We start from the raw sequence: 25,476 nt of genomic DNA, 5'->3' as shown, positions 1-25,476 counted from the left end.
TTTATATAATCACAATACCATTATTGTACTCAGGAAAGTTGACATTTCATTATTTACACAAATGTTATCTAATATATAGCCCATGTTCAAATTTCCCTAGTTGCCCCAGTAATGTACTTGCTTTAAACAACTTTTGATTTTTTTTTTTTTTTTTCGAAATGGAGTGTCACTCTGTCGCCCAGGCTGGAGTGCAGTGGCGTGTCGTTGGCTCACTGCAACCTCTGCCTCCTGGGTTCAAGCAATTTTCCTGCCTCAGCCTCGCGAGTCGCTGGGACTGCAGGCGCACGCCACCGTCCCCGGCTAATTTTTGTATTTTTAGTAGAGATGGGGTTTCACCATATTGGACAGGCTGGTCTCAAACTCCTGACCTCAGGCAATCCACCTGCCGTGGCCTCCCAAAGTGCTGAGATTACAGGTGTGAGCCACCATGCCCGACCTTTTTTTTTTTTTTTAAGTCTCAATCTACAGGCTCTCCTTCCATCTTTTGGAGTTGACTTCCTTACAGTTTATCTGTTAAAACAATCTGGCACATTTCACCTATAGAGTTTCCAACAGTTTGGGTTTTGCTGATTACACATTTATGCTATAGTTTAACGTGTTCTCCATACTCCCTGCACATTGGAATCAGCTGGATCCACAGGCTACTTGATCCAGATCCTGTTTGATCCTTTTGGCAAGGCTCTAGATCCACGTAGGCACATAAGTCTGGTTTTTGCTTTGTTTTTATTGGTTTTAGCAACTGTAGATGCTCAATGCCTAGACCCATTGAATCTTTGTGGGATAGAAATGGTGATATTGGCTGGGCGCAGTGGCTCACATCTGTAATCCCAACACTTTGGGAGGCCAAGGAGGGTAGATTGAGATCAGGAGTTTGAGACCAGCCTGGCCAACATGGTGAAACTCCAGCTCTACTAAAAATACAAAAAAATTAGCCGCACATGACCAGGAGATCGAGACCATCCTGGCTAACACGGTGAAACCCTGTCTCTACTAAAAATACAAAAAAATTAGCCAGGTGGGGTGGCGGGCGCCTGTAGTCCCAGCTACTCAGGAGGCTGAGGCAGGAGAATGGCGTGAACCCAGGAGGCAGAGCTTGCAGTGAGCCGAGATCCTACCACTGCACTCCAGCCTGGGCGACAGAGCGAGACTCCATCTCAAAAAAAAAAATTAGCCGCGCATAGTGGCATGTGCCTGTAGTCCCAGCTACTCAGGAGACTCAGTCAGGAGAATTGCTTGAAGCTGTGAGGCAGAGGTTGCAGTGAGCCAACATCATGCCACCTCACTCCAGCCTGGGTGACAGAACAAGACCCTGTCTCAAAAAAAAAAGAAAATGGTGATATTTTACTTCTGTTGTTTCATTTTCTCATATTAGCTGAAATATTTTGATAAAGAACCCCTTCTCTTATCTACTAGTTACCCAGTTATAGTTTATATAGGAAAAACAAGATAATTACTTAAGTTTTTTTCTCTTATTTATCCAGTTTCAAAATAATGAATTCATTCCCTTTCCTCAGAATATCACCTGTTAGTTTTTCTTTAAAAATATCAGCCAGGCACGGTGGCTCACGCCTGTAATCCCAGCACTTTGGCAGGCCGAGGCGGGTGGATCACCTGAGGTCAGGAGTTCGAGACCCGCCTGGCCAACATGGTGAAACCTCGTCTCTACTAAAAATAAAAAATTAGCCAGGTGTGGTAGCATGTGCCTGTAGTCCCAGCTACTCAGGAGGCTGAGACTGGAGAATCACTGGAACCTGGGAGGTGGAGGTTGCAGTGAGCCACGATTGCATCACTGCACTCCAGCCTGGGCGACAGAGTGAGATTTCGTCTCAAAAAAATAGGGCCAGATGCGGTGGCTCACGCCTGTAATCTCAGCACTTTGGGGGACTGAAGTGGGCAGATCACGAGGTCAGGAGATCAAGACCATCCTGGCTAACACAGTGAAACCCTGTCTCTACTAAAAAGACAAAAAAATTGGGCGTGGCGGCACATGCCTGTAGTTCCAGCTACTCAGGAAGCTGAGGCAGGAGAATCGCTTGAACCCGGGAGGCGGAGGTTGCAGTGAGCCAAGATCCCGCCGTTGTACTCCAGCCTGGGCAACAAGAGCGAAACTCCATCTCAAAAAAATAATAGAAATAAATAAATATATATACATATATATCGATGGATATATATGTATATCTATATATCTCGATGGATATATATGTATATATATAATCTCGATGGATATATATATGTATATGTATATGTATATCTCAATGGATATATATGTATATATATGTATATCTCGATGGATATATATATGTATATATATCGATGGACATATATGTATGTATGTGTGTGTGTATATATATATATATCATTATAGGCTGTGCACAATGGCTCACAACTGTAATCCCAGCACTTTGGGAGGCTGAGACAGGAGGATCACTTGAGTCTAGGAGTTTGAGGCTGCAGTGAGCTATGTTCGTAGCACTCCACTCCAGCCTGGGTGACAGAGCGAGACCCCGTTTCTTTTCTTTTTTTTTTTGAGATGGAGTCTCGCACTGTTGCCCAGGCTGGAGTGCAGTGGCACGATCTCAGCTCACTGCTAGCTCCGCCTCCCGGGTTCACGCCATTCTCCTGCCTCAGCCTCCCGAGTAGCTGGGACTACAGGCACCTGTCACCACGCCTGGCTAATTTTTTGTATTTTTAGTAGAGTCGGGATTTCACTGTGTTAGCCAGATGGTCTCGATCTCCTGACCTTGTGATCCGCCCACCTCGGCCTTCCAAAATTCTAGGATTACAGGCGTAAGCCACCGCGCCTGGCTGAGACCCTGTTTCTTAAAATAATAAATAAATTAAAAATCATTATGGGTTTATAGATTTAAACATATTTGATGGTTTTGAATGCTTTGTAATTCTTGGTCTTATTAAAGTTCAAACTGTCCCATTTTGCTAGTGGAAGTTGGCTCTGAGTCTTCTTGACATGACCCAAGTAGTCTGTGATAGTTACGTCACTATCTAGCATGTGAAGATGTTCCCAGAATTTCCCATCGTGGTTTTCATTTACATTGCCCTGATTACTAATGAGGTTGAGCATCTTTTCACCGGTTTATTGGCTTCTTCTTGAAATGCCTGTTCATGTCTTTTGGCCACTTTTTATATGGGTCATTTGTCTCTTATTGATTTATAAGGGTTCTTTATTTTTTTCCTAGATATTAATAGTTTTGGCCAGATGTTTGCAGATGTCTTTTCTCAATATGGCTTGTCTTTTCAGTTTTAGTGTCTTGATGATCAGAAGTTCTTCATGTAGTTGATTTATTGACCTTTTCCATTATGGTTTTCACTCTTTGACTCTAGGAGCTTAATAAAAGCATGAAATATTTATTGATTGTCCATTGCTAATCCGAAATCCTTTCAGAATAGTCCTAACCCAAGGTCTCAGTATCAGAGATGAAGGCCAGTTGTGGGTGTCAGTCCTCAGGGTCACAGATGTCTCTTTTAGAGTTGTCTTTTTTTTTTTTTTTTGAGATGGAGTCTTGCTCTGTAGCCCAGGCTGGAGTGCAGTGGTACAGTGGTGCGATCTCGTTCACTGCAACCTCCACCTCCTGGGTTCAAGCAATTCTCCTACCTCAGCCTCCTGAGTAGCTGGGATTATAGGCGTGCGCCACCACACCTGGCTAATTTTTGTATTTTTAGTAGAGACGGGGTTTCACCATCTTGGCCAGGCTGGTCCTGAACTCCTGACCTCAAGTGATCCACCCGCCTCAGCCTCCCAAAGTGCTGGGACTACAGGCGTGAGCCACTGCACCCGACTAGAGTTGTCTGTTTTTTTTTTTTTTTTGAGATGGAGTCTCGCTCTGTCGCCCAGGCTGAAGTGCAATGGTGCCATCTTGGTTCACTACAACCTCCGCCTTCTGGGTTCAAGCGATTCTTCCGCCTCAGCCTCCCAAGTAGCTGGGATTACAGGCATTCACTACTATGCCTGGCTAATTTTTTTTTTGTATTTTTAGTAGAGAGGGAGTTTCGCCATGTTGGCCAGGCTGATGTCGAACTCCTGGCCTCAGGTGATCCCCCTGCCTCAGCCTCCCAAAGTGCTGGGATTACAGGCGTGAACCACCGCACCTAGCTTAGAGTTGTCTTATAATTAGCTAAACACAGCAGTATGTCTCAGTAAATATCATATTTTAGTTTTTCACTAGCTTTTTTTTTAATGCAACAAATTACTATCACAGAATTGTAGAATGACTGCTAAAGGCCAACATTATTTAAAGGGCAGGAAATTAATAAAGAAGCGTAAACCTGTTACCAACATGAAAACTGAGCAGAACTTCTAAAGCTGAGCTGTTAATAGTTTTATTCAGGCCCTTGCTGGCTCAGCAGGAAAATGAAAGGGAAGCACCAGCCACCACCCTGAGTAAACATGCCCTGCTTTTTCTTCCTCCATTAGAAATTCCTCAGCTCTCTAAACACGGCAAAGTTTGGCTGAAAGTAAGTCATGTAGTTTTAAAATGTTCATCTTTGAAGTAAGCTAATCACAGAAGGACAAATACTGCATGATTCTACTTGTATGAGGTATGTAAAATAGTCAAACTCATAGAGGCAGAGAATAGAATGGCGATTGCCAGGGATTGGGGGAGGGAGAGATAGGGAGTTGGTAATCAACAAAGTTTTAGTCAAGCAAAGAGAATAAGTTCTAGAGACCCCTTGCACAACATTATGCCTATAGATAACAGTACTGTATTGTACGCTTAAAAATCTGCCAAGAGGGCAGATGTCATGTTAAGTATTCTTACCACTGTATTTTTTTTAAATGACAGCTTGATGGGTTTTCCATAAAGTTATGAATTTGTGCTCTTTGTAATTTTTTGCTAACTAAAATTCTAAGAACTACAGGTATTAGGAAATGATTTTGAAATGATTTTTTTCTTTCTTTTTAAAAACACCATTATTGAGCGAAACGAAAAGTTAGAAATCCTGAATAATAATGGTCATCTCCTCCTTAGAAAGGAATTCACTGTTGGTATCAGTGGGCAGGATACAGCATTGTCTAGTGGACTAAGAGGAGCGGGAGCACCAGACTCCTACCCCACCTCTGCCTCTTACTAGCCCTGAAACCTTGGGAAGTTACTCCAGCACTGTGGGAACTGGCATAGTACCTTCTGGAGCTGTTTTGAGGATTAAATAAGGTTATCTATGTGAGGAACATATGAAATGGCTGGACTCTAGCCACATGATAGTCATCAACCACCACTCATGTGATACTGCACATTTTCGCTTCTGCCTGAGAAGATAATGTCCACTGATAGAAAATGGAACCATACCCTGTAGTCAGGAGTCCTTATGTCATTGTTTTAGTTTTCCATTGCTGCCAAAATAAATGACTGCAAATTTACAGGCTGAAAGTAATCCAAATGATTATCTTAGTTCTGTAGGTCAGAAGTCCAATTCTAAATCAAGGTGTCAGCAGGGTTGCGTTCCTTTCTAGAGGCCCTAGGGGAGAATTTCTTTCCTGCTCATTTAGATTGTTGACAGAACTCAGTTCCTCGAGGCTGTAGGACCAAGGTCTGTTTTGCTGGCTGAGGGCTGTTTCCAGCTTCCTTCCTCTATTGTCGAAGCCTGCGGCAAGTCCTTTGCAGGTCCCCCTTCTGACCCCTTCTTCTGCCTCCCTTTTAGACTACAGGCACTCATATGCTTGAATCAAGCCCACCCAGATAATCCAGGATCATCTCCCTATTTTAAGGGCAACTGATTAGTAAACTTAATTCTAATGCAACCTTAATTTCCCTTTGCCGTGTAAGGTAACAGTCACAGGTTCCAGAAATAGAAGACATCTTTGAGGGGTCATTATTCTGCCTATCTCATCAAGTGAACTAGAATTGTGTTGGGGTCTTTAACAGGTCATTTATCCTTACCTTTTATTTTCTTCATCCAAAAAATAAAGTGGCCTGCCATATGGGATAGATAATGTTTATTGAGCACTTACTTGCTGTGAGCTTGGCCCTTGGCACTAAGCTCTTTGCTCAGGAAGAGTCTTTGAGGTGGGTTCTATTATTATCCCCATTTATAAGTGAGGAAACTGCATTTTGGAGAAGTTAAGTAATTGTTGAAAATAATTCAACTGGTGAGGGAGTCAGACATTTCAGTAGGCTGCTGTACCTCAAAGGTTTGGCTGGCAATCAGCCTTCACATGGCAGGCATACTAATTAGAAATCAGTGTCTTGATTTTCTTAAAAAGTTTCGGTTTTGCTAGCAGAAATTGTCATTTGTGCCCAGGCACAGTGGCTCATGCTTGTAATCCCAGCACTTTGTAGCCCGAGGCAGGCAAATCACCTGTGGTCGGGAGCTGGAGACCAGCCTGGCCAACATGGTGAAAACCTGTCTTCACTAAAAATACAATAATTAGCTGGGTGTAGTAGTGGGCGCCTGTAATCCCAGCTACTCGGGAGGCTGAGGCAGGAGAATTGTTTGAACCCGGGAGGCAGAGGTTATGTGAGCTATTGCGCCACTGCACTCCAGCCCGGATGACAGAGGGAAACTCCGTCTCAAAAAAAAAAAAAAGAAAGAAATTGTCATTTGTGTTCATGGATGTGGTAAGAAAATAAAAACTGAAATCAGATATGTATTAAAATGATTGAGTTACAAAATATTCTATATAAAACTTTCTCTGTCTGAAAATGCAAAAAAAATTGATTTCTGGCTTGTGCTAAATCACGAACTGTTTTTTGAAGTCAGAATGTTGTTTTGTCTGAGATAATGGAGTTCTCTGCCAAGAGAGATCTGATTTGTGATAGGGTGGTGGATGGGCTCAATATTTTTTTAATGAGATATTGGACTGTGCTGTTTTGTTATACTATAAGTGATATGTAACCAAACAAGAAAATTTTCCTAGCAACAAAGTTGTTTTCCTGAATCAGAAGAATGCTTTTGTGTGCTCATTTTCTTATTGTCCAAAAGATAAAAAAGCTTGTGAATTTAGCATCTTATTTTTTTGAGATTGAGGTACTGGCAAGTATAGATAGTAGAATATATAAGAATATCATTGGAAGTATTTGGCAAGCAGTATGTTAATTCAGACCTAAACTATATTTAGGTAGAGAACTAACTTGTTTGTTTGTTTGTTTTTATTTGTTTTTGAGATGGAGTTTCGCTCTTGTTGCCCAGGCGGGAGTGCAATGATCTCGGCTCACCGCAACCTCCGCCTCCCGGGTTCAAGCGATTCTCCTGCTTCAGCCTCCTGAGTAGCTGGGATTACGGGCATGCGCCACCACGGCCTGCTAATTTTGTATTTTTAGTAGAGACGGGGTTTCTCCCTGTTGTTCAGGCTGGTCTCGAACTCCTGACCTCAGGTGATCCACCCACCTTGGCCTCCCAAAGTGCTGGGATTACAGGTGTGAGCCACCGCGCCCTGCCGAGAACCACCTTGTTTTTATGCCAGACCCAATTGTTGGACATGATTATCTCACTGGCCCTCGTAAGCCTTTTTTTCTCTCTTCTTGTTCTTCATTAATCTGGTGAGGGACCCAGACATTTCAGTAGGCTGCTCTACCTCAAAGGTTTGGCTGGCAATCAGCCTTCACATGGCAGTCATACTAATTAGAAGTCAATGTTTTGATTTTTTTGAAGTTTTAATTTTGCTAACAGAAATTGTTATTCGTGTTCATGGATGTGTTAAGAAAATAGAAACCCAAACTTTTTTACATTCATCAGATCTTTAAGTTCTACCCCATTCCATTTGTTTGTTTGTTTTGAGACAGGGTCTCACTCTGTTGCCCAAACTGTAGTGCAGTGGTGCAGTCACAGCTCACTGCGGCCTCAACCTCCCTGGCTTAAGTGATCCTCCCACCTCAGCCTCCTGAGTAGCTGGGACCACAGGCATGTGTCATCCCACCTAGCTAATTTTTATATTTTTTGTAGAGACAGGATTTCAGCATGTTGCCCATGCTGATCTTGAACTCCTAGGCTCAAGTGATCCGCCTCGGCCTCCTGAAGTGCTGGGATTACAGGTGTGAGCCACTGCCCCTGGCTTTCCATTTGTTTATGCAACAAATATTTGAATAGTGTGTGCTAGGAGGCCCTAGGGATATTGTGCCCTCATGAAGCTTACAGATTAATGAAAGACTCAAACATGAAAGAAAGAATTACACAATCAGGAAGTACATGAGTGCTATGAAAGGGAATAGAAGGTTCTGCTAAACTGAAGGACAGGGTACAAAGAAAGCCTTGATGTAAAGGATGAATAACATTTAGCTAGGCAAAAATTGGGATTGACTGGTCTCGATCAGTGGGGTGTATTTTGCAAAGGTCTTGTCCCAATAGGGAGTTTGGCAATTTTGAGCAACAGCAAAAAGGCCTCTGGGGTGTAGGTGGGTGTGTGTTCACATATGGGTATGTGTGTTCGCTTGTGTGCATGCATGTGAGGAGGCGGGGTGGGGAGTGGCTCTGGAGGAGGAGAAGGGCACAGATTCTCAGTCCTGTAGCACTCTTGTTCAGAGCATCAAGTAGACCTGAGAATTGTATGTTGATCATTGGTCCACCAAGCAGTTCGTATGGCCTTGTTTCCCAGAACTCCATCATCAAGTGGATGTGGTGACCATATTACTTTATCATCAAAACCAGGATACTCTTTTTTTTTTTTTAACTTTTTTTTTCTTTTTCTATGTTGCCCAAGCTGGTCTTGAATTCCTAGGCTCAATGGATCCTTCCGCCTCGGCCTCCCAAAGTGCTGGGATTACAGGCGTGAGCCAACATGCCTGGCAAACCAGGATACTCTTGAGAGTGAAAGGGGACACTATTAATTATTCTGGGACAACGGGTATAAAACAGTACTTATAGACCAGTTCTCAGCCACTCCAGGGAGCCCCAAAGTTGCCTAGAAACCGTGCTCTGAAATGACAGGGTTAGTCAGGTGCTCCTACTTTCTCACCTTTTCCCCTTTCTTCACCCATGAATAACTCTGAAAGAGGGGCACCAGGAGAAACTGCTCCAAGTCTATACAACAGAATCTTAGCCCCCATGGCCTGCCCAGCTGCAGCCTCCTGTTTTTCAGACTGCCATCTGATCTCTGACTATTAATGTGTTTTCAGAATTAAAGTCTAAAAAACGTATAGAAAAGAAAGTAAGGCCTTAAAAGTTTAGCACGTGAACTTTTCCCACTGGAAGCTTTTCCTACATTGCTTCTTATGGATTACATGACCTACTTATATGTTCCCGGACGGCCACTGGACAGAATGGGTGTGGTCTAACTTCTTTCAGAGTAAACATGTTTTGTGGATTGGCCCCTATGGTGGATAATGGTGAATAATGCATGGAGTAAATACCTACAGGAAGCCTTCTCATAGGTGTAAAACCTTTATTTCAGGAAATAAAAGAGGAAGATATATTGATTTTTTAAATAGAATCAACTGTTTGACTGAATCTGCATAATGAGGATTAATGGAGCTTTATTTCCTGCTCTCTCTGTCCAAGTCACTCTACAGCAGGGCCCTCAGAGAGCCCTAGTAACTTCTTCAGTTTACTGACAGATGGATCACTTTGCAGTATAATAATATTTAATGGTCAGCAACTGCGAAAATGTGGGATCTCATTGTCCTCCTCAGCCTTTTTTCAACAACCCCCCAAGTCCTCAGTAAAATGGTTTGACCCTGTCCCCCATAATAATTTTTAATGTTCATATTCAGCCAAATACTCAGGACACTAAGGAGTTGCACTGTTTCTTTTCAAACTGCATTCAAGCTCTTTCTTTTGTTTTAAAAGCCAGGAAATGTGAAGAATTCACCTGGAACTAAGTAGAAAACTCCATGCTCTGCCATCTTAATCAGGTAAAGAACAAGAAATCTCTGTGATTAGTTTCAGCCTTGTGCCAGCTGAAATGACTTGTCTTTAATTAATTAAATTTAATTAATTATAACAGTTTCAACTTGATGTGAAAACATAAGGGTCATATTTTCTTCCATCTTTTAATTTCTGGGCTTAAATCCTGTGACTTATTTATTTGTGTTTGTTGCACTGATGTTACCTGGGTTTTTTAGACAAGCTAGAACCAGACAGTTGGGTTTTGTCTACAAATGTATTTCAAACAATTGAAAAGTGTCATTATTCCTTAGGTTTTTTTTCAAACAACACTTTATTATAGTAAGTACACTTGTATTTATCTAATACCCAATGAACACTGGAATGCATGACTGTTACAGAGAGGCTCAAAACACTAGTTATATTGTGTATACATGAAAAATTGTATAATAGCACTTGTGATTTCCTGGTAATTAGAAGACTGTAATTGAATTTGGAAACAACCTAGATATTCAACTACAGGAAAATGGCTTAATTATGGTGTATCTGTAAGGAGGAATATTATTATTCTGTTTCTACAGTATTTAATTGCATGGGAACATGTGCACAATTATTGTTAAATGAAAAAAAGGTAGTGTGATATGTTTATAGAGGGGATGAAGCCAGGAGATACGACAGAAAGTGTGTATCTTTCAGTGGCATGATGATTTTTATATTTTTTTCTTCTTTATAACTTTCCATATTTTAAAAATTTTCTGCAATGAATATGCATTTTATAATCAGAAAATTTTTTGAAAATTGGTGTTACATTTATTGTAAATCATGGCCCCTACTTAAAATTTATGAAAACCCTGAGTTTGAAGGGTCTTTTTTCCTCAAGCTTTCTTTATATTTTTGGAGACCCAAAGAGTCACATAAACTGAGAATTTGAGAGTGGTTATCTGGCCCAACCCCCAGCCTCAAGCAGACTCCCCTGAAGCCCTGTATGTTCCTCCTTTTACACCAGCACTGATGGGAAACTCACCCCATGGGGCAGCCATCCTGGGACAATTCTGATTTTTTGGAAGCTGTTTCCTCTGCTAAGCAAAAATATGTCTCCTTAGTGGTCACAGAAAACAAATCCAGTTCCTCTTTCACAGCATAGCCGTTCATACAGTAACCCAAAATCAGTATGTTCTCAGATACAAGCTATTACCCGGGGAGCTTGGTAAAAGGCAAAGGCCACCCCAGAATCAGTATCTCTGGTGAATGAGGCCAGATATGCATGGGATGTGCCATTAGAAGGATGACTAGAGGGTGAGCAGCCACAGAGTGACACATGTCCTCTAGAGACTTGACTTTTAATATGGTTATATTTCTCTCTTTTTTTAAATCCCTGTCAGCCAGAATGGTTATATTTCTGTACAGGGACAATGAAAAAGACATAGAATAAAGGGAAATTAGGTAAATATCCATTTCAATTTTCAAAGATACTCTGCACCAGAGTTCAGCTTGCTGAAATACACAACCTTGATTTCATTCTTTATTGTTTTTAGATCTTTATTGGAGGAAGTGTAGCTTTTAATTATAAAAGTGATTCGTGTTGGTTGTAAAAAATGTTTTTAGCTAACTGTTTTAAAAGCTTGTCTTATCCTTTATTCGTTTCTTTTTCTTTTTCTTTCTTTTTTGTTTTTTTTTTTTTTTTTTGAGATGGAGTTTCACTCTTGTTGCCCAGGCTGGAGTGCAGTGGAGCAATCTCGCTCACTGCAGCCTCTGAGGCCTCCCGGGTTCAAGTGATTCTCCTGCCTCAGCCTCCCAAGTAGCTGGGATTACAGGCATGCACCACCATGCCCGGCTAATTTTGTATTTTTTAGTAGAGACACGGTTTTACCATATTGGTGAGGCTGGTCTCGAACTCCTGACCTCAGGTGATCCACCTGCCTTGGCCTCCCAAAGTGCTGGGATCATAGGTGTGAGCCACCACGTCTGGCCCCTTTATTCTTTTTTCCAGAGGTAATTTTTGTTAATAGTTTGGTATATCATTCCAGACTTTTAAATATAGATAGATAGATTGATTGATTGATTGATAGGCTGAGTTCAGTGGCTCACACCTGTACTCCTAGCACTTTGGGAGGCCAAGGTAGGCGGATTACATGAGTCTGGCAGTACAAGAACAGCCTGGGCAATATGGCAAAACCCCGTCTCTACAAAAAAATTTAAAAAATTAGCTGAGTGTGATGACGAACACCTGTAGTCCCAGTTACTTGGAGGCTGAGGTGGGAGGATCGCCTGAGCCTGGGAGAAAGAGATTGCAGTGAGCCATGATCACTCCACTGCGCTCCAGCCTGGGCAACAGTGATACCCTGTCTCAAAAACAAATATATATATTTATTTATTTATATTTAAAATTTATTTATAAATTAAATAAATTTTTGTATACATTTATAATATATTCATGCATACATGCATGTTTTTGTTTTTTTGACAAAATGAGATCATGTTCCTCATATTGTTCTGCAAGTTCACAGAAAGCTTTCTTTTTACTGTTATTTATCCGGGGGGATAGGATCTTGCTGTGTTACCCAGGCTGGACTTCAGCTCCTGGGTTTAAGTGATCCTCCCACCTCATCCTTCTGAGTAGCTGCCCAGAAAACTTTCTGAAGGCATATAATTGTAATTATATTATCATACATAAAGAAATTAGGCCGGGGCTGGGCGTGGTGGCTCACGCCTGTGGTCCCAGCACTTTGGGAAGCTGAGGCGGGCGGATCATGAGGTCAGGAGTTTGAGACCAGCCTGGCCAATATGTTGAAACCCTGTCTCTACTAAAAATACAAAAATTAGCCAGGCATGGTGGCGTGTACCTGTAGTCCCAGCTACTCGGGAGGCCAAGACAGGGCAATTGCTTGAACCCGGAAGGCGGAGGTTGCAGTGAGCCAAGATTGCACCACTGCACTCCAGCCTGGGTGACAGAGTGAGACTCCGTCTCAAAAAAAAAAAAAAAAAAAAAAAAGAAAAGAAAAAAAGAAATTAGGGCTGGGCATGGTGGCTCATGCCTGTAGTTCAAACTACTCAGGAGGCTGAGGCAGGAGAATTGCTTGAACCCGGGAGGTAGAGATTGCAGTGAGCCAAGATCGTGCCAGTGCACATTCCCAGCCTGGGCAACAGAGAGAGACTCTTGTCTCAAAAAAAAAAAAAAAAAAAGGAGAAAGAGGAAGAAGAAGAAGGAGGAGGAAGAAGGGAAAGAAGGAAGGAAGGAAGGAAAAGAAAAGAAAGAAATTGCACTAATTCCTTAACATCATCTAATATCCAGTTCAATGTACACATTTGCCTGGTTGTTTCATGAATAACTTTTTACAGTTGGTTCGTTTGAACCAGGATCCAAACAAGATCTGCTTGTTGTGTTTGACTGATAGGTCTCTTAGAACTGTAATAGTTTCCGCTCCCTCATTGTCCCTTGCTATTTATTTGTTGAAAAACCTGGCTTATTTGTCCTTTAGAATTTCCTGTGTTCTACAAGGATTGAGCTGGGAGGGGAAAAAAAGAATTTCTCATGTTCTGGCTGTGGCCGAATATATCCATTTAGTATCATTCTGTTTATCTCTTGGTTCCTTTCTTCTCTATATTTCCCATAAACTTATAGTTGGATCCGAAGGCTTAATTAGACTTAGGTTCAATTTTTTTTTTGCTAAGAATGCCATAGACAGTACTATATTAAGCTATGTTGAATGAATGAACTTGTTTTACATAACATATTGTGTAAATATTTCCCTGTCAGTACTTAATAGATCTACCCATTCCTTCTCTAGTTGCTTAATGATTTCCTAGTATGGACTACCATGATCTACTTAATCCTTACCAACATAGGTTGTTTCCAGTTTTTAGTTTTTAACAATGTAATAAATCTATCAAATTCCTAGGGAAGACAAAAACAGATTAATAAACTGAGATAGAAAAAATAAGCTAGTAGTTTACATGTTTAAGAATTTTTGGTTGTATATTAAAAGATCAAGTGAATAGTCACTGGCCTCTAAAATATTTAGAAATCTCTAATTGCGCCAGGCGTGGTGGCTCATACCTGTAATCCCAGCACTTTGGGAGGGTGAGGCGGGTGGATCACCTCAGGTCAGGAGTTCAAGACCAGCCTGCCCAACATAGTGAAACCACATCTCTACTAAAAATACAAAAAATTAGCCGGGCGTGGTGGCGCCTGCCTGTAATCCCAGCTACTCAGGAGGCTGAGGCAGGAGAATCGCTTGAACCCGGGAGATGGAGGTTGCGGTGAACCGAGATGGCGCCACTGCACTCCAGCCTGGGCAACAAGAGTGAAACTCCGTCTCAAAAAAAAAAAAAATCTCTAATTGCTGAGTATATTCATTACAAATTATGAAAAAAAGCTAGGCATGGTGGCTCACGGCTGTAATCCCAGCACTTTGGGAAGCTGAGGCGGGCAGATCACTTAAGGTCAGGAGTTCGAGACCAGCCTGGCCAACATGGTGAAACCCTGACTCTATCAAAAATATAAAAAATTAGCCGGGTGTGGTGGCGGGCACCTGTAATCCCAGCTACTCAGGAGGCTGAGGCAGGAGAATCGCTTGAACCCGGGAGGCAGAGGTTACAGTGAGCCGAGATCACACCACTGCACTCCAGCTTGGGTGACAGAGCAAGACTCCATCTCAAAAAAAAAAAAAAAAAAAAAAAAAAAAATATATATATATATATATATATATATATATATATATATGAAAAAAGCAGTCTGGAGAAGACTCGGTTTGTCTTTGACATGTCTTTGACTATATATGTATTTTATTCCAGAAAAGTATGATGGGGGTGATGTGAGGAAAATTACACATCAAACTGAGGGTGATGTAATCATGCTTTCCAGCAAATAGATGGAAATGTAGTTGTATAATCTTCAGATGTGATGTGTACTGTGCCATTTAGACATTTTTTATTTATTTATCCATCCATTTGGTTAATTACACTCCGATACACAGCTAATTGAGGATCTGAATGTAGTATATGTACTGTTGATGGAACACAAAATCTTTTTTTTTTTTTTTTTTTTTTTTTGAGACAGAGTTTTGCTCTGTCACCCAAGCTGGAGTGCAGTGGCTCAATCTCGGTTCACTGCATCCTCTGCCTCCCGGGTTCAAGCAATTCTCCTGCCTCAGCCTCCCCAGTAGCTGGGATTACAGGTGCCCGCCACCATGCCTGGCTAATTTTTTATATTTTTAGTAGAGATAGGGTTTCACCATGTTAGCCAGGCTGGTCTCGAACTCCTGACCACAGATGATCCACCTGCCTCAGCCTCCTAAAGTGCTGGGATTACAGGCGTGAGCCACCACACTTGGCCTTCTTTCTGATTCTTAGTTTAACTTTCTGTAAAATGGGAATAATTACAGTTTTCTCTGGCTCATGTTTCTTATGGTCATATAATGGTGATGTAAATATTTTCTGTGGTTTATTTATTTATTTATTTATTTATTTATTTATTTTGAGATGGAGTTTCATTCTTGTCACCCAGGCTGGAGTGCAATGGCATGATCTCAGCTCACTGCAGCCTCCGTCTCTTGGATTCAAGTGATTCTCCTGCCTCAGCTTCCTGAGTAGCTGGGATTACAGGCACCTGCCACCATGCCCAGCCAATCTTTTTGTATTTTTAGTAGAGACGGGGTTTCACCATGTTGGCCAGGCTGATCTCGAACTTCTGACCTCAGGTGATCCACCTGCCTCGGCTTCCCAAAGTGCTGGGATTACAGGCATAGGCCACCGCTCCCAGCCTGGTTTCTCTATTTAAATCTGAAGAATTTTCATAATGCAAAATTTTTTCTGGCACAGTTACTTATGTTTTTCTTTTCTTTCTTTTAGTTATAGGTAAACATTGGAAACTCCATAGAATAAATCAGTATTTCTACAGAAAAATGGCAGAGAAGTCAATATTGAATGTATTAAATTGGCTTTCTTCTTCAGGAAAAACTAGACCAGACCTCTGTTATCTTCTGTGATATCATCCTACAAGCAAACTAATCTGGAATCCCTTCACCTAGAGATAATGTACAAGCCTTAGAACTCCTCGTTCTCATGTTGCTATTTATGTACCTAATTAAAACCCAAGTTAAAAAAAATCTGGTATGACTGAGTGATGGTCTAAGTGTATCTGGTGCCTCTGTGTATGGTGTGTGTGTATGCATGGTTTGTGTGTGTGGTGTATGTTTGTGTGTGTGTGTGGTATGGATGGTGTATGTGAGTTAAAGACAACAGGTAACTCTTCTTAGGGAAGTATCAGCTCGCAGCCTGCAGAGTCTGGGCCCCACAACACATAGTATAGAAGAGTAGCTCTGGAGTCCGAGAGATGCTTCAATAATTAGCACAAGGAACAAAACTTGTAAGTAATACAGTTTCCCTGACAATGATTAGAAGACATATAAAAGGAAACAGTAACAGTGACCCCTTGTTGTGGCTGTCACCTCCTAGTTTGTACAGAACTTGCAATTCCTGAATGCCAGTGGGAGATTCAGAATGAAGAAGTCTCTGTCCTCTGCCAGTGGATGAATGGGGACGTGGTGTGTGTTTGGGTTCTCTGTATGTGTATGGCTTGTATTCTCCTCCTCTGTGGCCCTGAATGCACAGCTCATTGAACTCTGTATTCCCACCGCAGGAGCCTCTTTTGACTTGTCAGCCAGCCAGCCAGTAAGGATGGCAGGGGAACAGAATGTCAAAGAGAATTTAGAATTTCCAGATTTCAATTAGATTTGGGAACTCTAAGTCTTCCTTGTATATTTGTATCATCAATTGAATTCCTAATCATTGACCTTCCAGAACTGATAGCAGTCAGTAAGACAGCAATACACAGATGGATATGCACATATTCATGTTATATATATTTAAGAGAGCCAAAATGGCAGGAACAGTGGGAGCATTGTTACCAGATTAATGAGCTGAAGCAAATTTGTCCCTAGAATGTTCTCCATAGTCACCCAGAAGTCTTTTATTTCCTTTTATGCCAAAGTACTTTTGTGTTACTATGCCAATCACTCAAATATATGAAAGCCATGCCTATATCTCATTATAAATATGCTATTATTTCAGGCTTTCTCCATTTGGCTTGGCCTTCCACGTTACCTCTGGAAAGTAGCGATTCCATGAGTTTCTTCCTTGCAATTGCCTGATCTAGAGAAGATTAAGAAGAAATGGCCTACACGTCAGCATGCTCAGGTCATTAATCAATAATTTGAGTGCCTCCTATCTAAGATATTACCTCCCATTTTTAGTTTTTTACTCAGTATTGAAACATTGCTTTAAAACATTTTAGGCCAGGTGCGGTGGCTCACGCCTGCAATCTTAACACTTTGGGAGGCCGAGGCAGGTGAATCACTTAAGGCCGGGAGTTTGAGACTAGCCTGGACAACATGGTGAAACCCTGTCTCTACTAAAAATACGAAAATTAGCCAGGCGCGGTGGTGTACACCTGTAGTCCCAGCTACTTGGGTGTCTGTGGCACAAAAATTGCCTGAACCCAGGAGGCAGAATTTGCAGTGAGCCAAGATCAGTCCAGTGCACTCCAGCCTAGGCAACAGAGTGAGACTTTGTCTCACAAAAAAAAACAAAAAGAGAAAGAAGGCCAGGCGCAGTGGCTCACGACTGTAACTTTGGGAGGCCAAGGCGGGCAGATTCCTTGAAGTCAGGAGTTCAAGACCAGCCTGGACAACATAGTGACTAAGTTGTCTCTGCTAAAAATACAAAAATTTGCTGGGCATGATAGCGGGTGCCTGTAATCCCAGCTACTCAGGAGGCTGAGGCAGGAGAATAGCTTGAACCCAGGAGGAGGAGGTTGCATTGACCCAAGATCACACTGCTGCACTCCAGCCTGGGCGAAAGAGCAAGACCCTGTCTTAAAAAAAAAAAAGAAAAAAAGTTCAAAATGTAGGCAAAATGCCTGTGTTCACATATACAGATGGAAAAATGTGACTTGCTCGAGGTTAAATAGCACATCAATGACAGGTAAAATTAGGCTATGCAGTGAATATTACTTATTTTTATTAGTCTAAAGATATAATTCAGAATCCTTGAATTCAGGAAAAGTAATAGATAGGGGTTATATTTTCCTCATCTTTTCTCTTAGTTGTTTTTTTTTTTCCCACCCGGGCTGGAGTACAGTGGTATGCATGGTCACAGCTGCTGCAACCTTGACCTCCTAGGCTCAAGCAGTTCTCCTGCCTCAGTCTGCCGAGTAGCTGGGACTACAGGCGTGCACCCCCACACCCAGCTAATTTTTTATTTTTTTGTGGAGACAAGGTTTTGCTATGTTTTCCAGGCTGGTCCCGAACTCCCCAGCTCAAGTGATCCACCCACCTTGGCCTCCCAAAGTGCTGGGATTACGGAAGTGAGCCACCGCGCCCGTCGGCCTTGTCTTGTCTTTTTTTTTTTTTTTTTTTTTTTTTGAGGCATAGTTTCGCTCTGTTGCCCAGGCTGGAGTGCAGTGGCACGATCTCAGCTCACTGCAACCTCCGCCTCCCAGGTTCAAGCAGTTCTCCTGCCTCAGCCTCCCAAGTAGCTGGGATTACAAGTGCCTGCTACCACACCCGGCTAATTTTTGTGTTTTTTAGTAGAAACGGGGTTTCACCACGTTGGCCAGGCTGGTCCCAAACTCCCGCCTCGGCCTCCCAAAGTGCTGGGATTACAGGCGTGAGCCACCGCACCTGGCCTCCACCTTGTCTTATTTTAATGAATGCCTTTGCACTCATCATTTTGGCAAGTCTTTTGTTTTGTTTTGTTTTTTCTTTGAGGCAAGGTCTTACTCTCTTGCCCAGGCCGGAGTGCAGTGGCGCAATCACAGCTCACTGCAGCCTTGACCTCCCTGGGTTCAGGTGTTCCTCCCACCTTAGCCTCCTGCGTAGCTGGGACCACAGGCACATGCCACCATGCCCCACTAGTTTTTGTGTTTTTTGTAGAGATAAGGTTTGCCATGTTGCCCAGGCTGGTCTCAAATTCCTGAGCTCAGGTGATCCACCCACCTCAGCCTCCCAAAGTTCTGGGATTACAGGCGTGAGCTACCGTGCCCAGCCCAAGTTTTCACTTTTTAATTCAATGTACCAACCCAGTCTAATGCAGAAACCACTGTCGGGACCAGTAGTACATTTGTGGGACTAAACTCTCCTTATGGCTTGATTTTCATTTAAAGTAAGTATTTGAAATCATGGTTTCATTCACCAGAGGTTGAAAGAAACTTGCTTCAGGTTTTGGTTTTCATCCTGTAAACCTTCTCCTGTCTGATGTTTTGTTTCCCTTCTGATATGTTCAACTTTCAAGTCAGTACAGGTTGAGTATCCCTTATCCAAAATGCTTAGGACCAGAAATATTTTGGATTTTGGAATTTTTTTAGATTTCGGAATATTTGCATATACATAATGAGATATCTTGGGGATGGGACCCAAGTCTAAAAACATGAAATTCATTTGTTTCATTTGCACCTTATACACTTAGGGTGAAGGTAGTTTTATAAAATATTTTTAATACTTTCGTGCATCAAAGTTTTGAGTGTGTGTGTGTGTGTGTGCGTCTGTATAGAGAGAGAGAGAGAGTTTTTGTTTTGTTTTTGAGACAGTCTCACTCTGTTGCCCGGGCTGGAGTAAAGTGGCATGCTCTCGGCTCACTGCATCCTCCACCTCCCGGGTTCAAGCAATTCTTATGTCTCAGCCTCCCTAGTAGCTGGGATTAAAGGCATGTGCCACCACACCCAGCTAATTTTTTGTATTTTTAGTAGAGACGAAGTTTCAGTATATTCACCAGGCTGGTCCCAAACTCCTGGCCTCAAGTGATGGCCTGCCTCGGCCACCCAAAGTACTGGGATTACAGGCATGAGCGACCGCTCCTGGCCAGTGTTCACTATATATATTTTTATATTTTATTTTATTTTTATTTTTTTTGAGACAGAGTGTCACTCTGTCACCCAGATTGGAGTGCAGTGGCGTGATCTTGGCTCACTGCAAGCTCCGCCTTCCAGGTTCACGCCATTCTCCTGCGTCAGCCTCCCGAGTAGCTAGCTGGGACTACAGGCGCCTGCCACCACACCCGGCTAATTTTTTGTATTTTTAGTAGAGACGGGGTTTCACTGCGTTAGGATGGTCTCGATCTCCTGACCTCGTGATCCGCCCGTCTCAGCCTCCCAAAGTGCTGGGATTACATGCGTGAGCCACCACGCCCGGCCAGTTTTCACTATATTTTGCCTGTAACCTGTCACACAAGGTAAGATACGGAATTTTCCACTTGTGGCATCATGTCTGTGTTCAAAAAATTTTGGATTTTGGAGTGTTTTGGATTTCAGATTTTTGTACTAGGGATGCTCAACCTGTAATTAACCAGCACATAACACTAAGGGTATACAGTTAGGTCAAACTCTAGATGTGACCAAAGTTCAGGCTTATTTATGTTTATGAAATGATAGCCAAGGAAATGCCTGGGTGGAAGAAAAGTTTGTTTTTATAAGCAAGTGTTTCACATTTCATTCACTTAGCAGTGCAGAATAAGTCATCTGTATTTCACATGTAGGGGCTTTTATCTTAACTGACTATAGAGTTTTGTTGCTGGTCTTTAGCTGTGACTCTGGAAGACAGAATAGCCAAAGAAGTAACTCTTTTTCCTGCCCACCTACAACCTGTGAAATAATCTTAAGACTCAGGCAAGGCACAGTGGCTCACACCTGTAATCCCAGTGCTTAGAGAGGCCGAGGCAAGCGGGTCACGAGGTCAAGAGTTCCAGATCAGCCTGGCCAATATGGTGAAACCCCGTCTCTACTAAAAATAGAAAAATTAGCCAGGCGTGGTGGTGGGCGCCTGTAGTCCCAGCTACTCAGGAGGCTGAGGCAGAAGAATCGCTTGAACCCGGGAGGCAGAGGTTGCAGTGAGCCGAGATCGTGCCACTGCACTCCAGCCTGGGCGACAGAATGAGACGCCATCTCAAAAAAAAAAAAAAAAGTCTTAAGACTCAGTATCCCTATAGTCAATCTGTAAATTCTCTCCTCTCAGGTATGCCTGGTGAGACTGTTCAATGCTGATTTGTTGACAGGTGTAGAGAACACATAGAAGAACAAGGGAAAGGCAAAGAAGGAGAAAAATAGAGGATTCAAAGACTGCTCTCCACACTCAAAGTCATAGTGAGCCCTTCAAATGCTTAGATGACATAACACTGGGATTTTGTTAGGAGGTACCCCAAATTTGTGTATGGTCAGAGGGTGATTTTAAATGCCTTGTTTACTACAGAAAAAGCATCAGCTTTTTAATATCAGCTGTTTAATTTATCTCCCATATCTCTTCTAAATTATGAGACAATGGCTTCCAGGTAATGGTATGTGTGAATACATACATAACTCTTAACTCCTGAAACCCCAGGAAGACAGGAAGAAAGGGATTTTTATGTAGCATTAGCACGTAAGAAAAGGATGGCAGAGAAGTTTGAGACCAGCCTGGGCAACGTAGGGGGAGACTCTATCACTAAAAGAAAGAAAAAGAAAAAAGGATGGAGAGAGGGAGACAATGGGACTTGTTTTTCACAACAGACTCAGCGGAATTGTTTGAAACTCTGTACCCATGTAGGCCGGGCGTGGTGGCTCACGCCTGTAATCCCACTTTGGGAGGCCGAGGTGGGAGGATCGCGAAGTCAGGAGATCGAGACCATCCTGGCTAACACCGTGAAACCCCATCTCTACTAAAAATACAAAAAATTAGCCGGGTGTGGTGGCAGGAGCCTGTAGTCCCAGCTACTTGGGAGGCTGAGGAGAATGGCGTGAACCCGGGAGGTGGAGCTTGCAGTGAGCCGAGATAGCGCCACTGCACTCCAGCCTGGGCGAAAGAGCGAGACTCCGTCTCAGAAACTCTGTACCCATGTAACATTGACACGAATAAAAATAATGAAAATATTTAGAAGCGAATTCTATAAAAGGCAAGGAAGTTTGTATTAAAACTCCTGTATTTGGCCAGGTGTGGTGGCTCAAGCCTGTAATCTCAGCACTTTGGGAGGCCTAGGCAGGCGGATCACTTGCAGTCAGGAGTTCAACATGGTGAAAACTCGTCTCTACTAAAAACAGAAAAATTAGCTGGGCATGGTGGTAGGTGCTTATAATGCTACTCAGGAGGCTGAGGCAGGAGAACTGCTTGAACCTGGGAGGAGGAGGTTGCCGTGAGCTGAGATCGCACCACCGCACTCCAGCCTGGGCCACAGAGTGAGACTCCGTCTCAAAAAAAAAAAAAAGTATTTATTTTGTAAACTTTGATTCTATGCATCCACTGGGGCCCTTCCTGTGGTGAAGGCATATGACAGATTTCTCCCCATTTAAAAACAAAATTTAGAAGGTTATGGGTGTCTTTGTGTCTGTGGCACTTTGTCAAAGCTCTGATTCAGCCAGGTGCAGTGGCTCATGCCTGTAATCCTAGCATTTTGGGAGGCCAAGATGGGAAGATCACTTGAGCCCAGCAGTTTGAGACCAGCCTGGGCAACAGAGAGAGACCCCCATCTCTATAAAAAATTAAAAATCAGCCGGGCTTAGTGACATGCGCCTATAGTACCAGCTACTCAGGAGGGTCACTTGAACCCAGGAGATCGAGTCTGCAGTGAGCCATGATTGTGCCACTGCACTCCAGCCTGGGCGACAGTGAGACCCTGTCTCCAAGGGGAATGAAAAAAAATGCCAGGTGTGGTGGCTCATGCCTGTAACTCTAGCACTTTGGGAAGCTGAGATGAGTGGATAACTTGAGCCCAGGAGTTCAAGACAAATCCTGGCCAACATGGTGAAACTCCGTCTCTACAACAAATACAAAAATTAGCCAGTTGTGCTGATGTGTTCCTGTAGTCCCAGCTACTCAGAAGGCAGAAGTGGGAGGATCACTTGAGCCCCAGAGATCAAGGCTGTAGTGAGCTGTGATTGCACCACTGCACTCCAGCCTGGGTGACAGTGAGACCCTGTCTCAAAAAAAATTTTTAAAAAAAGCTGATTCATTTTCTGAATTTTTTGTCAGGAATACAACCCTCAGTTATACCATTGCTCAAGAGGGAAGCTGTGGCCTGTTGGTGGACCTGTTTCCCTGGATTGGAAGTTGTGTCATTTTATGAAGAAAAGCAGAGACCACTTAGTGTGTTGTTCCCCTTCCAGGTGCTCTTCAGAACTGGAAGCATCGTGTTCCCGGGAGCCTTTCCTTCCTCATACACCCTACTTGTCTCCTGTTTGTACCTCCTCTCCTTTCCATACTTCCTCTCTATCTTACCAAACAAACATGGTATTGTTTTCCATTCCTCATGTTATGTTACTGGCTCTTTGTGGTCCTGCTGACCTAAAGATGCTTAACTTACTACTAACAGTCTTCTTTGTGTGATTGCTGTTTTCCCCTTGGGACACGTTCTGTTCTTGTTACTCATTTATGTGCAGGATGTGAGATGTAGGAAAAGCCTGTACCGTTTGATACCCTTTTAAATTTACTTGTACTTCTGTTGAATTCACCATCACTGGTACCTTTCTGAAGAACTGACTTTCCAGATATGAAAACCTTTTCTCTCTGAACTCCTAGATCACATTCTAGATTTCTTATGGCTTCATGCATGTTCTACCCTTGTTTGTTCATACCTGATCTCCCCCAGTAGGCTATAATCTTCCTGAGGCCAGGACAAGTGTCCTTCTTCTTAGTGTTCCCATAGTGCTGACCTAATGCAGTGATATATACATTGTGAATGTGTGAATTCTTGAAAGTTCAAAATTGCATTGATTCTGTTTCAATCAAAACCTCTATAGGATATGCATAGGTATTTGATTTGTTTGTCCTCAACCTCAAAGTACATGTCTCTGTTTCTAACTTCCAAATCTAAAAAAGAGGAACTCTCTGAAGGCCTTCAATCTCTATGGCTTCTCCCCCTTAGATTTATTAAGCACTCACTGAATGCCTGGTCTAGATACTCTGTTATGGTGCGCAGGTAGAGAAATACCTTTTACAATTCAGATTCAAAGACAAAGTAAGTACGTGGAACAATCAGAGTAGTTACAGGCAGCATTATCATAATGTACAATCTGTGGTAGATACTGATTTTGTATTTTGGTCTTGTGCAAAGAAGCACCCAAGGATGTTTGTCTAAAATATGAATGTTGCCAGGAGAGATGGCTCATACCTGTAATCTTAATACTTTGGGAGGCCAAGACAGGAGGATCACTTGAGCCTAGGAGTTTGAGACCAGCCTGGGCAACATAGTGAGACCCCCAACTCTACAAAACAAATTTCAAAATTAGTCAATTGTCCAGGCGCAGTGGCTCATGCCTGTAATCCCAGCACTTTGGGAGGCCGAGGTCGGCAAATCACTTGAGGTCAGGAGTTCGAGACCAGCCTGGCCAATGTGGTGAAACCCTGTCTCTACTAAAAATACAAAAATTAGCTGGGCATGGTGGCACGCACCTGTGATCCCAGCCACTCAGGAGGCTGAGGCAGAAGAATCGCTTGAACCTGGGAGGCAGAGGTTGCCATGAGCTGAGATCGCACCACTGTACTCCAGTCTGGGCAACAGAGTGAGACTCCCATCTCAAAAAAAAAAAAAAAAATTTAACTAGGTATAGTGGTGCACGCCTGTAGTCTCAACTACTTGGGAGTCTGAGATGAAAGGATCACTTCAACCTGGGAAGTTGAGGCTTCAGTGAGCCAAGATTGTGCCACTGCATTCCAGCCTGGGAGCAAGACCCTGTCTCAAAAAAAAAAAAAAAGTAAAATATGAATGTACCTAGGCAGTAGTTTAAAATTTTTGTGTACACTAACTCTTTTAGGGAAGGAAGAAAAATAAGGAAGAAAAATAATCAGAGGAAACAAGCCTGGTAAAACAGGGAACACAGGCTTCAGATGGATGGTTTTACTGTTAGGACTTAGCTCATGCTCTGTGTGATCACTGTTTTTCGCTTGGAACACCTTCTGTCCCTAGCAAGTCTAGCAAGTATTAGCGAAGGGTTGGGCTTTTGAGCAGCCCTTGATGTATCCCTCTAGCTCGTTAATGCTATTGTATATGGAAAATAGTTAATGTCTTATTACTTTCACATGTAAATAGGAATTTTTTTTTTTTTTGGGGGGGATGGAGTCTTGCCTTGTTGCCTAGGCTGGAGTGCAGTGGTGCAATCTCGGCTCACTGCAACGTCTGCCTCCCAGGTTCAAGCAATTCTCCTGCCTCAGCCTCCCAAGTAGCTGGGATTACAGGCATGCACCATCACACAGCTAAATTTTTGTATTTTTAGTAGAGACAGGGTTTCACTAAGTTGGCCAGGCTGGACTCGAAATCCCAAACTCAGTTGATCTGCCCGCCTCAGCCTCCCAAAGTGCTGGGATTACACGCGTGAGCCACCATGCCTGGCCATGAATAGGAATTTGAACATCTGGCTAAGAGTAGTGCCAGTCGAGATCCTACATGTCCTGCTTTAGTAGATATGTTTAATATAGAATTAATAGTATCATTTTCACTGGCCAGGCGTGGTGGCTCACACCTGTAATCCCAGCAGTTTGGGAGGCTGTGACAGGTGGATCACCTGAGGTCAGGAGTTTGAGACTAGCCTGACCAACATGGTGAAACCCCATCTCTACTAAAAATACAAAATTAGCCAGGTGTGGTGGCACATGCTTGTAATCCCAGCTACTTGGGAGTCTGAGGCAGGAGAATCGCTTGAACCCAGGAGGTGGAGGTTGCAGTGAGCTGAGATCGTGCCATTGCACT

The 25,476-nt window shown here is 42.8% G+C and overlaps 1 protein-coding gene across 3 annotated transcripts in view; it reads left to right on the top strand.

Annotated features, from left to right (window-relative positions):
- APOO (apolipoprotein O) overlaps positions 1-15,878 on the top strand; it is a 75,146-nt gene extending 59,268 nt beyond the window's left edge. The window contains exons 8-10 of one of the 3 annotated variants that reach the window (XM_030807369.1): positions 9,736-9,800; positions 15,622-15,627; positions 15,724-15,878. In XM_030807369.1, the coding sequence (XP_030663229.1) occupies positions 9,736-9,771 (36 nt within the window). In that variant the 3' untranslated portion in view covers positions 9,772-9,800; positions 15,622-15,627; positions 15,724-15,878. Of the gene's footprint in view, positions 1-9,735; positions 9,801-15,621 lie in introns of all 3 variants that reach the window. The other 2 variants (XM_030807368.1, XM_003261151.2) reach the window with 2 other exon arrangements.
- The last annotated feature ends 9,598 nt before the right edge of the window (positions 15,879-25,476 follow it).

The sequence above is a fragment of the Nomascus leucogenys genome, chromosome X (assembly GCF_006542625.1).
Source record: "Nomascus leucogenys isolate Asia chromosome X, Asia_NLE_v1, whole genome shotgun sequence".
NCBI lineage: Eukaryota > Metazoa > Chordata > Mammalia > Primates > Hylobatidae > Nomascus > Nomascus leucogenys.
The sequence above is the reverse complement of the archived record's forward strand: the minus strand, read 5'-3'. Positions and strand labels throughout refer to the sequence as shown.